The 14,701-nt window shown below is 45.0% G+C and overlaps 1 protein-coding gene across 1 annotated transcript in view; it reads right to left on the bottom strand.

The window, feature by feature from the left end:
• LOC141052036 (cytochrome P450 2G1-like) overlaps window positions 1–14,701 on the bottom strand; it is a 286,300-nt gene that overhangs the window by 116,515 nt on the left and 155,084 nt on the right. Inside the window, exon 6 of the mRNA XM_073549215.1 lies at window positions 12,976–13,117. Coding sequence (XP_073405316.1) covers window positions 12,976–13,117 — 142 coding nt within the window. The remainder of the gene's footprint in view (window positions 1–12,975; window positions 13,118–14,701) is intronic.

The raw sequence follows: 14,701 nt of genomic DNA, 5'->3' as shown, positions 1-14,701 counted from the left end.
CAACCGGGTCTACAGATGGCAGGACAGCTCAAGATCCACAAATACAGACCAAGCCATCAATTATCGACAGATTATTCCACCTCCGGTTCAGACCAGGAACAAGGACTAACCGCTTCTGCTTCAGCTACTTTTTTAGGTTCACGCCGGCGTTACAACTACAGAAGAAGACAAGGCGGGGACAGAGACACAAGAAGGGACCAGGACCAAGGTCGAATCACCCGATCCAAGGTACGGACAATCTGGTGATCAACATCTCCTCAAGAACCCTGAGTATCACAGAATATGCCGTCCTACAAAAGGGTCTCTCATTCTGCCCATCTTACAGATGTCGCACTTTTGACTTAGATATGGACCTCCAACGGTTTTTCCGTCTTATAAGACTTAAGGTTCATTTCTCAACGATACCTGATAATAATGATCCCCCATTGGCAACCAACCCTAAACTTTTGTCTTCCCAAAGCTAGGGCCTACGTAATAAAAGTTTGTTCCGGCCCCCACATGCCTCACATGCAGTTGAAACATTCATCAATTTTGTACAGAACTCATTCCAATCATTAAGAAATGATATTGATAGGGGTACTTTGTATTATCCTTCCAACCTTACAATTGAGGAACGACATGCCTTTCAGTCCTTACAGGAGGACAACTCCATAGTCATAAAACCGGCTGACAAGGGTGGGGCCCTAGTAATCATGGATAAATCCATGTATTTGTCCGAAATCATGCGACAATTGAATGACACTTCAATTTACCATACGCTGCCGCGTGATCCCACCTTTGATATTAGCCGCCAAATTAATACCATCCTCCAGAAATACTCGGATCTGGGGGTTCTCGATCAGAAAACTTGTGATTTTCTCAGTAATAAAAACCCCATCACTCCTGTTTTTTACACTCTCCCAAAAGTCCATAAAAATCTGGAGAAACCACCTGGTAGACCGATTGTGGCGTCCACAGATTCGATTCTGTCACCCCTGGCAGTATTTTTAGAAAAAATATTAACACATTTGATTCAGAAGTCTAAGTCCTTTATTCTGGACACAGGGGCCTTTCTATCAGATATCCAACATCTCCAAAAAGTCCCACAGGAGGCACTACTAGTAACACTAGATGTAAAGGATCTTTACACTTCGATTCCCCACTCTGATGGTATTAATTCTACAGCCCGATTACTCACTTCCACAGGAATGGATGTAGATCAAATACACCTATGTATTGATCTTCTCCACTTGGTACTCACTTCTAATTTTTTTCTCTTCCAAGACGACTTCTACCTACAGGTACGTGGGACCGCAATGGGCTCCAATGTAGCGCACCCATATGCAAATGCCTATATGGTGGATTTCGAGGAAAGCATCATCTATAAAAACGACCTCTTCCGCAACTACGCCATCATATGGAAGCGCTATATCGATGATGTCTTTTGCATATGGGGCGGCTCATTGGAGTCCTTGCTCTCTTTTTTTGACATCCTGAATTCATCCTGGCCCGGTATCCAATTCACCATAGGACACGATCTTTGGCGCATGAATTTTTTGGACACCATGGTCATTAAGGATCCCAATGGCTTCCTATCCACTGACCTGTATATTAAAAGTACAGACCGGAACAGCCTCCTCCATTTTGAAAGTCTCCATCCTCCCTCCACCAAACGGGCAATACCTAAATCACAATATCAAAGAGTGAAACGTATTGTTACCAACACTGATACTAGAACTCTACGCCTGGATGAGATGACCAACAAATTTGTAGAAAGGGGATATCCCCCCTCTTTACTAGAAGCATCAAGAGATACCCCCACACGATCACACGAGGGAATAACAAACCGCATTCCGTTTGTACATACGTTCCACCCCTTTGCCTATATTATCCACAAGTCCATTCGTAAAAATTGGCATTTACTTTCCACAGCTCATCCTGATGTTCGAGAATTTCAAAAACCGTTTCTCCCCTGCTTTAAACGAGCACCCAATCTGAAGGACTCCCTGGTCAAAGCGGACATTGGCCCTAAATCCACTATTCACAAATAGCGTTTTCTACATAAACCTAAAATGGGAACTTTCCCATGCCTACATTGTGTGCAATGTAACAATGTTCTCAAGGGAGATAAATTTCTACACCCCCATTCTGGCAAAGAATTTAAAATCTCCAATTTCTTTACATGTGATTCTGCTTATGTGATATATCTCATTAAATGTCCCTGTGGTCTCTTATATGTAGGGGAAACTTCACAACCCATACGAGATCGAATATCAAAGCACAAATCAACAATTAGGTGCAAAAATCTTCTTCTTCCCATTCCCCACCACTTCATTACCCAGGGTCATAACATCTCACAACTTCGATTTCAGGTAATAGAACAAGTGTCACCTCCCCGACGGGGTGGTAACAGGATCCTTCACCTCAAAAAACGAGAGGCATTTTGGATCCATACCCTCGAAACTATGAGCCCGAGAGGGTTAAATAGGGATTATGAAATATCAGCATTTTTGTAAAAAACTACATCTCACATAAGCCCCTTACAAAATTAGAGTCAACACTCAGTGTATGTAATGGTTTTTTTTTTTTTCTGACCTGTTTATTATGCTACTTTTATGTATATTCGTTTTTCTAGGAGCCGTCTTGATGCCATAATATACTAACGTATTCCTCTCTCTCTCACAGAGTCGATTATATTAATGTGTTGGAATTGTACGCCACTGCTACAAGCCCATTTCTATCTATTTGGGATTACATAGCGTTATTTCTCTCCCACAAGTCTGCACAGCACAAATACTATCGATCTCAGCTGCTTTTGCCTCTCTCTCTATAGTTCTCCTTGAATATACTGCCGTTGTATGAATTATCACAATAAAGTTATTTAGTATATTTCTCTGGACCTCTGCACAGTGTCTCAATTAGCATAATCCTGACACCAGGGGACCATTGCCTGCTCACTCTCACCCCATTCAATGTTTTCTCCTGACCAGGCTATGGTCATTTATATGTTAATTTCTATCTCTTGAATTCTGAATTCCAATCTCCCTACCAACAATATATAGCATCCCCACACATAACCGCTATCATTAGCATGTGTTTCCCCACATTTTGAGCTGTTATTATGTCTTTCCTCTGGTGGAAAGCAAGCTCCCTGTACTGTGGATCCCACAGCCATATTCTTCCTGTTAGTCACTTCCTGTTTACTGGAGCTTACAGATCCCATTGGCCGCCCACCACTAAATATCCCTCCCCCTCCCCTTTTTAAACCTGCATGTCTGCATGCAGGATCAGATGGCCGGTGGACACCGCATCTGGAGGCACGTTTGCCCCTCTCCTATATACTGACAAGGTAAATACTTAGTGCTGATATGTACCTATCAACAGGGGAGGTGATACTATTTATGCACACATTGCAATAATGCTCCCCCTTGCTATATCCTCCACAGCTCATTACCTTAGAGAGATCATTCTCCTCAGTAAGTACCTCCTTTTTTTTTTTTTTCCCTGCTACATGATTCACAACTACTATCATACGCTCCATTTCACCGCATCTTGTTTTTTAGATGCCTAAAGCATCATCGTCCTTTCTGATAGATGCCTATAAGCTCTACACAATCTATATACCACACGGTATGTTTGACATTCTTATGGATTGCTGCTATATATTTTCTATGGCTCTTTTTAAATTATTTGGCGTGCTATGGGCAGTGTGGGATACCTGGCGTTATCTGCGACCAATTTATCCTATTTTTGTATGACCATTTTGACTATTGTTTGTATATATTTCTGTTTTCCTTTGTTTTTTTCCCTTTTTTTCCTTTGTTATTTTTTTCTGTTTTATATGACGTTTTGTTTTGTAATTATATTTACCCTTGTTGTAACTGAAGAAGGTCACATTGACGGAAACGTCTTTTTTCGTGTACTACAATAAACCGCCTTACAAATACCTTTAAGTTGAGTGCTAGGTTCATATTTGTTGCTTTAACAGGATGTGCCCACACTTCTGAGGATTGCCATTGGTTGAATCAAATCAAACTGGCTCATAGCATTATGGGAACTTCCGATTCCTGTATTCGATATGCTAAAAGTATCGGAACTCAGTTCCGGAATTCCGATACAGTGAATATCGGCCGATACCCGATTCTTGTGGTATCGGAATGCTCAACACTAGTTATGATCTCATAAAGTGGCAGTGGTGAGAATTGTAAAAATTGGCCTGTCAGGAAGGTAAAAATAGGCTTCAGGGTAAAGAGGTTAATACTCTAACAGCATTTTTCCCAGCTGTGACCTGGGATTCAGAAATGCTTCCATGGGTCTTCCCCATGCCGTTCCCATTCCATTTTAGTGGTGTGTCCATCGATTTGAGCACCTCTGGGGTGGGGAAGGCCGCCTGAAAAATGCTAGAGTTTTCCATTGACTTTTGTTATACTCATTTCTCTGGTCGAGCACCAGATCATTACAATTTGCTTGACTCTAGTAACGAGCACCTGAGCATTTTAGTGCACGCTCATCACTAATTAAAAAGTATAATAGAAACATGTGCACCACTTTTGCATCTTTCACCGACTCCTGATTTTGACTTACAAATGCTGATGTAAACTGACCAAATACTGAACAAGTGAATGTAGCCTTAAGGAGTAGAGATGAGCGACTTTTCCTTTTTTCGGGTCGAGTCGGGTTTCATGAAATCCGACTTTCTTAAAATTCGGGTCAAACGAAATCGGCCGACTATAGGGAAAAGTCGGGGTCCGTCTGAAACACGAAACCCAATGCAAGTCAATGGGGAAGCAAAGTCGGCAGGGAGTGGAGGACAGTAAACACCGCTACAGTGCCCATTTCAATGCCAACAACATGAATTCTTATTACTTAAGCTTGTCAACCTTAATTTACTTTATAATAATAGTTACGCATTGAAAACTGGGGGTTATTTTGCTCAAGTTGTGGGGGGGGGGTAGGGCTGGCAGCAGGTTTTCGTGAGCCCTGGGCCAAAGAGTGTCAGTGCGCCCTTTTAACACATACCACAATTCATAATGCTCCGATACGGCACAGAAATATAGGTATAGTACAGTGTAAAATACTTCACTGCTTACATGACATGACTGCTATCTATTTTACATTCTACAATAGCTCAAAAAACGGACAGTATATTACTCCATACAGTATTATGGCCACCACCTAGTGTGCCATACAAAATAAGAAGCCCCATATATTTCTCCATACAGAATAATTGGTCCCATATAATGTTCCATACAGTATATGATGGAATCCACATAATGCTACAGTATATGTTGGTCCCCATGGATGATGCTCCACTGTCTTATCGGCCCAAATAATGCTCCATAGAGTCCATATATAATGGGCCGCATTTCTAATGCTCCAGTGTATAATGTGCCCCATAAATCCTGCTGCAGTGTCTGATGTCCCCCATTTGGAATGCTCCAGTATATGTTGGTCCCCATGAATGATGCTCCAGTGTGTTATGGGCCCATATTATGCTCATATATAATGGGCCCCATTTCTAAAGCTCCAGTGTATAATGGGCCCCGTAAATGCTGCTCCAGTGTCTGATGTCCCCCATTTGGAATGCTCCAGTATATGATGGGCCAAATGGATGATGCTCCAGTGTATGATGGGCCCCATATATCATTCTCCAGTGTATATTGCTCCCTAAAAAATGCTCCCAACATTTAAAAAAATTAAATACCTCTCCTCGCTGGGCACTGCTCTACTCTGGACTCCTCAGCATTGCCATTTTAAAGCTCTCTGCACATGTACTGTTTTGGTAGAGGGCATACAGATGTGATGTAACCTGAATGTCACTGTCAGGAAAGGCGGAAGATGTCACGGCGGTGTAGCAGGGTGAGGTAAGTATTGCAAGTGCTGTGGCCCTGAGCAAGCATGGGGGGGCCCATTCGTGGACGATGGCACTGGCACAGGGCCCCTCAGTATGATGGTATGTCAGACGGCGAGTGGGCCCTCCTAGCGGCAGAGACACTTTTGCATACTATGAGGGGCCCTGTGCCACTGCCGTCGCCCACGAGTAGGACCCCCCCCACCTGCTCAGGGAATCGGCACTTTCATCTGCACCTTCCTCTGAGTCATCGTGTAAGGTGGTATAGTATGCGGGAAGGGGAACCTGAGTTTCATCAGTGTCACATTCTGGCTCTGTAGAGTGTGAGGGTAATGTAGTGCTGTGGGTCAATGTACCAGCAGAATCATCTAGCAGTGGCTGTGCATCACTGCACTCCATCTCCGATTCATGTTGGACTGGGGAATTCAGAATTTCACTTGATAACACAGGCATGGCCTGTGAAAAGACCTCCATGGAGTAATCTGACATGTGGGCTGCCGCATCCTTCACTTTTAGTGGGGGTGAAGGAGACAAGGAAAGGGGTGGTTCCTGACCAGAAACCTGCACTGACGACTCAGTGCTTGCATTTTTTTAAACTTCAGAAGAGGAGGCGATAGAGCTGGAGGCTTTTTCGGCAATGTAAGGCAAAACCAGTTCCTGATGCTCCGGCTTTAAAAGCAGTTTACCTGCTCCCAGAAAAGGGAGCCTTAAAGGCCTTCTTGTGCCAGCTGATGATGCAGGCTCAACACCTCCAGCCTTAGCTGCTATTGTGCTTTTGGCACTACCAACAGATGCACCACCACCATCAGTACCAGCTGGCACCCCCACACCCACGTCCGCGGCCACTTCCAGCATATGTAATAATTTTTGTGAAAATGGACTCAAAATACCAGCAGATATATGGTACTGTTTCAGAAGCGGACAGCTCTATACAGTCTAGGGATAATTGTAAATCTCTGTAAATATTTAATGAGTCAGACACAGATGGTCACAGGCTGAGTATGGATAATATAAAAATTTGCACAAGGGTACAGTATCACTAGATACAAGGTATATATAGTATAGTTTAAACATACTGAATCTCCATATACATTTCAGGAGGCAAACACAGATGCTCTCAGGCCCAGTATGGATCCGACAACAATATAGAAAGTTGAGAAAGGGTACTATGGCGCCCCTGAGGGTATGGTCGCCACAGAGATACTGCACCTCATCCTCAGCACACACACTAGTTAGTCAGTGCTTTCTGGGTGTGCCCGGTGGGAGGATGGCCTCATCCCAGACTGACTAGGAAAGGGTGTTGGGGGTTAGTGTGGAAGGTAGGTAGAGTGGGAGGAGCTTATGTAGTGTAGTGATTGTGGGCATCCAATCAGAGAGAGCAAGCAAGTGGCTGCCAGCTTGGGACACTGTTTGTGAAGGCGCACAGCAGGAAGGAAGGGAGAGATCAGCTCAGAGACACGCCTAGAAAGGATACACAAGGAGGATTCTTGAACAGGTGTTCCTGATCTACATTGGAGTTTGCCGGACCCCTCCCTCAGATGACACAGTACCAATCGGGTCATCTGGTGCACAAAACTTTTGAGGAAAAACTCAGAAAATGCACCCAAGTGTGTCCTTGGTGTCTTTTACAACTCGCCTGCCACACATGCTACACTCACCATCACCGTCAACGGTTCATAAACACCATCTCAACTGCCCTGGGATACAGCTCTGCCCGTGGAGAGCTTCATCATCTTGGCTGCTTTAACACCGGCCAAGAGGATCTGCATTGCAGTGTCGGCTACCCTAGCCGAGTACCACGGGTGGCGTCACGATCCCCCTTTTCCAAATTAACTATCATACCATCTTCCCCTCATCTGAACTGTCATCTTCTTTATTGGACACCCAGGGCCACGGACCGGGTCCCAATCACCACCGTGACATACTTCCCCCTTAAAAGAGCCTGAAAGGCCCGGTACTGAGTAACCCCCGGACCTGCGTAGCGTTTCATTTTAACACCAGATAACAGGGATATATTGTATAATTTCAACATTATAAATCTACGTATATATTTGAGGAGGCAGACACAGACGCTGTCATGGCCAGTATGGATTCGACAACAATCTAAAAAGTAGAAAAAGGGTACAGTATCACCATATACAAGGTATATATACTATATTTTCAACATTCAAAATCTCAGTATTTATTTCAGGATCCGCAAGGCATAGTCACACATGTGGGCCAATGTTCCAGGTGACAATGCTGCACTGCCACTGCTGGGTGGAGGAGCACTTTCTGGCAAATCCACATCCCTACAGTCACGCACAAACACTGTAAACCTTGGAATGCCAACATTTTCTCTTGCCCCCTGGGAAGCATCCTCCTGCCCAAAATAATCATCCCCTCATCCTCCTCCTCGTCCACGCCAGTTCCCTGACCAGACAATGGCTGACTGTAATCAAGGCTTACCTCCTCCTCCTCCTCCTGTTGCTCCTCAGCTGCAGATGCCTGATCCATGATGTGCGTCAAAGTTTGCATGAGCAGATGCATAAGTGATATGCTCATGCTTATGATGGCGTCGTCTGTACTTACCAGCCGTGTGCATTCCTCAAAACACTGAAGGACTTTATAGAGGTCTTTCAGCTTTGACCACTGCACACCCGTCAATTCCATGTCTGCCCTCAAACTGCCTGCCCGTGTATCCTCCCACAAATGCATTACAGCCTGCCTCTGTTCGCACAGCCTCTCAACCATGTGCATGGTGGAGTTCCATTTTGTAGCAACATCTATGATTAGGCAGTGCTTGGGGAGGTTGAGTGATCGCTGCAGCTTCTGCATATGACTGGAGTGGACGTTTAAGCGACCGATGAGCGAGCACAGTCTTCGCACCTTATGGAGCAGGGCTGTTAACTCTGGGTAATTATTTAGGAAGCACTGCACCACCAGGTTCAAGGTGTGAGCCAGGCAAGGTATGTGTGTGAGTTTTGAAAGGGCTATGGCTGCCACAAAATTCCGCCCATTATGAATGACAACCTTGCCTGGCTCAAGATGTAGACTGCCCAGCCATTACTCAGTTTGTCGATGCAACTAGTCAGCCAGTACGTCCGCGGTGTGTCTACTGTTGCCCAAAGACATCACTTTTAAAACAGCCTGCTGCCGCTTAACACTAGCTGTTCGTTAGTGGGACACCTCGTGTGCAACACTGACGGATGTGGATGGAGTGCTCGTGCCTGCGCTCTGTCGATGAGCTTTCGCTTCTGGAGGAGGAGGAGGTTCGAACGCCTACAGCCAACTGTTTCCTGTACCATGGGCTAGGCAGCACTGTTCCACCGCGGCTATCCCCTGTGGAGCCTCCATTCACCACATTAACCCAGTGCGCAGTGATGGACACGTAATGGCCCTGGCCATGCCTACTGGTCCATGCATCTGTTGTGAGGTGCACCTTTCCACTTACTGACTGCTGCCGCTTAACACTAGCTGTTCGTTAGTGGGACACCTCGTGTGCAACACTGATGGATGTGGATGGAGTGCTCGTGCCTGCGCTCTGTCGATGAGCTTTCGCTTCTGGAGGAGGAGGAGGAGGTTCGAATGCCTACAGCCAACTGTTTCCTGTACCATGGGCTAGGCAGCACTGTTCCACCGCGGCTATCCCCTGTGGAGCCTCCATTCACCACATTAACCCAGTGCGCAGTGATGGACACGTAATGGCCCTGGCCATGCCTACTGGTCCATGCATCTGTTGTGAGGTGCACCTTTCCACTTACTGACTGTTTTAGTGCATGGACAATGCGGTCTTTCACATGCCAGTGGAGGGCAGGGATGGCTTTTTGAGAAAAGAAGTGCCGACTGGGTAGGTCATAGCGTGGGACAGCGTAGGCCATGACCTCTCGGAAAGCTTCGCTTTCTACCAAATGGAAGGGCATCATCTCTAATGAGATCAGTTTGGCAATCTAGGCGTTCAAAACCAGTGTACGCGGATGAGAGGATGAGTACTTTCTTGTCCTACTCAGAGTGTCTGGTAGGGTGAGCTGGACTTGAGAGCTGCATATGGGGGAACTAGCATTGGACATGATGGACTGAGAAGGGGTTGGTGATGGTGAGGGTGTTGATGGGCTAGATTCATTGTTTCCTCGCGAAAATATTATGATTGCCTGACTGCTTTGGCCTAGCGACGACACCTCAACATTTCTTGATGGTGGTGTGCTTAGAGGTGGCCTTACAGTGGGGGAAGCGATGGAGCATTGCTGGCTAACTTCAGTCAGAGCAGGTGCACATGTGCTACCTGAGGTTTTGTAGTCCGTCCACGCTTGCAAGTGCATGTTGGTTAAATGTCTAAGCATGCAACTGGTATTCAAATTTCTTAGAGTTTTTCCTCTGCTAAAGGTCCTTCGGCACTTACAGATAACCTTTGCGTAGGATTTTGTTCAAAAAAGTGCCACACTGCACTCTTCCTACTATGGTACAAATTTTCAGGGCTTGCACGCTGTGCTAATTTGACCGTCTGGCCAAGCTGTCCTGCAACTCTTTTAGTTTTCTTGCCAAGCTTTTTGACAGCTGAGGGCCTGCCAGATAACCGCTGCTGCGATAACGATGCCTGCTGCGGATCCTTCTCCTGTTCTGACCTATTGTCACCAGCACCCTCTTCCTCAATGGATGCCAATCCGGGTCAACAAGTGGGTCCTTCATGACCTCGTCTTCAATGTCATCAGCACCTTCCTCTGTACCTTCCTCTGTGTCACCGTGTAAGGTGGTATAGTATGCGGGAAGGGGCACCTGAGTTTCATCAGGGTCTGATTCGGGCTCAGTAGACTGCGAGGGCAATGTAGTGCTGTTGGTGAATGTAACAGCAGATTCATCTAGCAGTGGCTGTGCATCAGTGCACTCCATGTCAGATTCATCTTAGACTGGGGAATTCAGGATTTGACTTGATAACCCAGGAATGGTGTGTGAAAAGAGCTCCATGGAGTAATCTGAAGTGTATGCTGCAGCATCCTTCACTTTTGGTGTGGGTGAAGGACACAAGGAAAGGTATTGTTCCTGACCAGAGGCCTGCACTGATGACTTTGTGCTTTCAGTTTTTGTAATTTCAGAAGAGGAGGCAATAGAGCTGGAGGCTGTTTCTGCAATGCAAGCCAAAACCTGTTCCTGATGCTCCGGCTTTAAAAGCAGTTTACCAACTCCCAGAAAAGGGAACCTTAAAGGCCTTCTTGTGCCAGGCTCAACACCTCCTGCATTAGCTGCTATTGTGCTTTTTCCAGAACCAGCCAATGCACCACCTCCACCATCAGTACCAGCTGTGCCCCCCCTCCCACATCCGTGGCCTCTTCCACCAGACTTCCTCATGTTTGGGAAAATGTACCAAAAATACCAGCAGAGAAATGGTACTGTATGAGTAGCGTACGGCTGTGTAAGGTGTATGTAAGAAGTGAAATCTCCGTATGTATTTTGAGAGTTACAGACGCTCACCCAGTATGTATTTCATCGTAATTCAACAAGAAGATATATGGTACTGTATCAGAGGTGTACAGCTGTATATGTTGTTGGTAAAACTGTCAATCTCCGTATATGTATTTACGGAATGTCACACACACACATGCTGACTCTGTGTAGATGTGACAGTAATAAGAACACCAGATATCCGATACTGTTTGAGAATCGGACTGCTAAATACGGTGTATAAAGAAATGGAAATGTCCGTATATGTATTTATGGAGAGTCACACACACACACGCTGACTCTGTGTAGATGTGACAGTAATAAGAACACCAGATATCCGATACTGTTTGAGAATCGGACTGCTCAATACGGTGTATAAAGAAATGGAAATGTCCGTATATGTATTTATGGAGTGTCACACACACGCTGACTCTGTGTAGATGTGACCGTAATAAGAACAGCAGATATCCGATACTGTTTGAGAATCGGACACCTCTATACGGTGTATGTATGGAAAAATGTTAATCTTCGTGTATTTTTTTACGGAGTCACACACATATAGCATGTATTTGTCCGTGATACCAGCTGGTACACGGTAGTGTGTGAAGAGTGTACACCTCTATATGATGTGTGAAAAAAATGTATGCTCAGTATCTACTGTGCAAAAAAAAAGGAATAAAAGGATTTTTGCTTTTAAAAAAGCAGTCTGCACAGCAGTGTGCAAACAGCAATGCAGCTATCAGGGAGCCTTATAAGGCAGCCTAATAACCAACAGAGCTGCTGCACACAAATATAGCCTCCCCTGTCACTGCACACTATACTGTTGTGTTGTACAGTGAAAATCGCTATCAGCAGAAGCACTTTTTTCTTTTCCTGCCTAAGCACTCTCCTGATTGAGAATGAGCAGCAGCAACCTCTCCCTATGCTAAGATCGGCAGAAGTAAGATGGCGGTCGGCGGTCACAGCCTTTTATAGCCACTGTCGCACCACACAAAGCCAGCCAATCACTTGCATGCCCTTCTCTAACATGGTGGGGGCCGCAGCCTATATAATCGCGTTGCCGACAGTGTGCGTCCTTGATGATTGGATGAGAAAAGGCGCAGGAAGCATTGTGGGAAACGCAACTTTGGCGCTCAAGTCGGCGACCTCATTGCCGACTTCATGCTACGGTCGGGTTTCGTTCGGCGAAACCCGACTTTAGCAAAAGTCGGCTAATTATGAATTTGGCTGACCCGTTTCGCTCAACTCTATAAAGGAGTGTTCCTTCAAAAGAACAAAAATAAACAAATAAAAACAGTAATTATAAAATTATCTATAAAAACCTTTATTTAAATATTTAAATTCTTCCTTCTCTTGGGGGAGTAAATAATACTGAAACATAAAATGGTCAGGATCCTTGTATACCATTAGAAATGTGCCCTAGAAATAAGTGGGATATGTTGTGTGCTTAACTACCGTATATTACTACATGGAGCAATATAGGTAGTAGTGACTACTTACTGAGGTGTATTCTCAACCTGCTGCCATGTTTTAAACTTCATAAATACAGGACCATTTTAAGAGACAGCGAGTGCCAGTTTTTTCCTCTTTCACATTCAACAATATTTATATATTTTCATTGGCACCCGAGATTCCTGCTGCTTAGAAGATTGTCCCCAATTTTATTCGCAAGTGTTGCTGTCGGTTTTTATATCACAGAATAATATAGGCAATAGTGACTCCTTACACACCTTGTATTTCTGGATACTTCAGTAAGATAAGCAGTCCATATCGCAGGGTGGTGCTGACCGTCTCTATACCCGCCACAAATAAGTTATGAGTCGTCCTTAGGAGATTTTTTAAATTAAACTCAGTGTTCGGATTATTCTTTTCCTGTAAAGAAATCAGAGTTCAGTGCCACAATTCAATAATAACTATTTAGCTACGGTTTATAGAGTATTGCATTGATATCACATCCATTTCTCATTATGGCAGTGAGCTTGTAATGGGATATTCTAGTGTTCTCCTGGGAACAAACTTCAGACCTTGCTAAGCAATAAGTTTCAGTCAATTGACCTCCCAGTATAGTCACAGGCACTAAGTAACACTCCCTGACACCCAACTGATACATCTCCTGTGATAACTGCTTCATTTCCTCCAGCTCCTCAAATTGTCCACTCAGACCTCCAGGCACTGGTGGGTGCTGTAAAGCTTAGTAAGATATGGTACACATGCTAAACTTGGTGGCAGCGGTTACTAAAGCCTAAAAAGATTTCCCAGATCTTCTGTGCAAAGTATGCCACATCAGCACCCATTTCCGCAAGTCAGCTACAGCTGCCACCACTCTGGCAGTGCTGCAGCAGCATATGTAAGTGCCAGCTCACCATCTTGTCTGCAACGTGACCATACGCTGGAACTCCACACTGCACATGCTGGCAAGGCTTTGAGAGCAGCAAAGGCCAGTTGTCGAATACCAGCTCCAACACACCCGTCGGTGTTCTGGTTCGCCTCTACACATAACAACTGAAGAGTGGGCGTGAATGTCTGACATTTGTGTGGTTCTCCAAGACTTTGAGGACCGCACAAAAATTGTGATGGGTGATGATGCTATATTCAGCACAACGATCCCGCTTTTGTGCCCACTTATACAGTTGCTGCTCACAATTAAAGCTGAAGCATACCAGGTGGAGATGGAGAAAGACATGAGATAGGGAGATACTACCCAGCCCAGCTTCATCTAATCTCCTCAACCTGGATTGGGTAACAATGAGGAGGAGGAGGAACAAGAGTTGGTTGCTAGCGCAACAGAGGCTACTATCCACACAAGCTTTGTTCCGTCTCTGCTACGTGGGTGGGCAGCAGAGGGGTATGAGGAGGAAGAGATGGAGTAGATTGAGAGTAGTAATCATAATGGAGACAGGAAAGTGTTGGCTGTAGGGAGCTTGGTACATATGGCCGACTTTATGTACTGCTGCCTTTCCCGTGACCCTCGCATTACATTCAAGTTGGCAAAAAAAGAGTACAAGTTGTTCATGCTGCTAGACTCATGCAACAAGGAGAATCTTGCATCTTTTCCTGAGACGTCTCCTAAAAGGGTGCTATAGCAGAAAGTCATTGAACCATAGAATCATAGAATCATAGAATCGTAGAGTTGGAAGGGACCTCCTGGGCCATCTGGTCCAACCCCTTGCTCAAAGCAGGATTCGCTAAATCATCCCAGTCAGATGTCTGTCCAGCCTCTGTTTGAAGTCTTCCATTGAAGGAGAACTCACCACTTCTCGTGGCAGCCTGTTCCACTCATTGATCACTCTAACTGTCAAAAAGTTTTTTCTAATATCTAATCTGTGTCTCCTCCCATTCAGTTTCATCCCATTGCTTCTAGTCTTTCCTTGTGCAAATGAGAATAAAGTTGATCCTTCTACAATGTGACAGCCCTTTAGATATTTGTAGACAGCTATTAAGTCTCCTCTCAGTCTT

The sequence above is a fragment of the Dendrobates tinctorius genome, unplaced genomic scaffold, assembly GCF_039654945.1.
Source record: "Dendrobates tinctorius isolate UK_male_01 unplaced genomic scaffold, ASM3965494v1 ptg000158l, whole genome shotgun sequence".
Classification (NCBI taxonomy): Eukaryota; Metazoa; Chordata; class Amphibia; order Anura; family Dendrobatidae; genus Dendrobates; species Dendrobates tinctorius.
The sequence above is the reverse complement of the archived record's forward strand: the minus strand, read 5'-3'. Positions and strand labels throughout refer to the sequence as shown.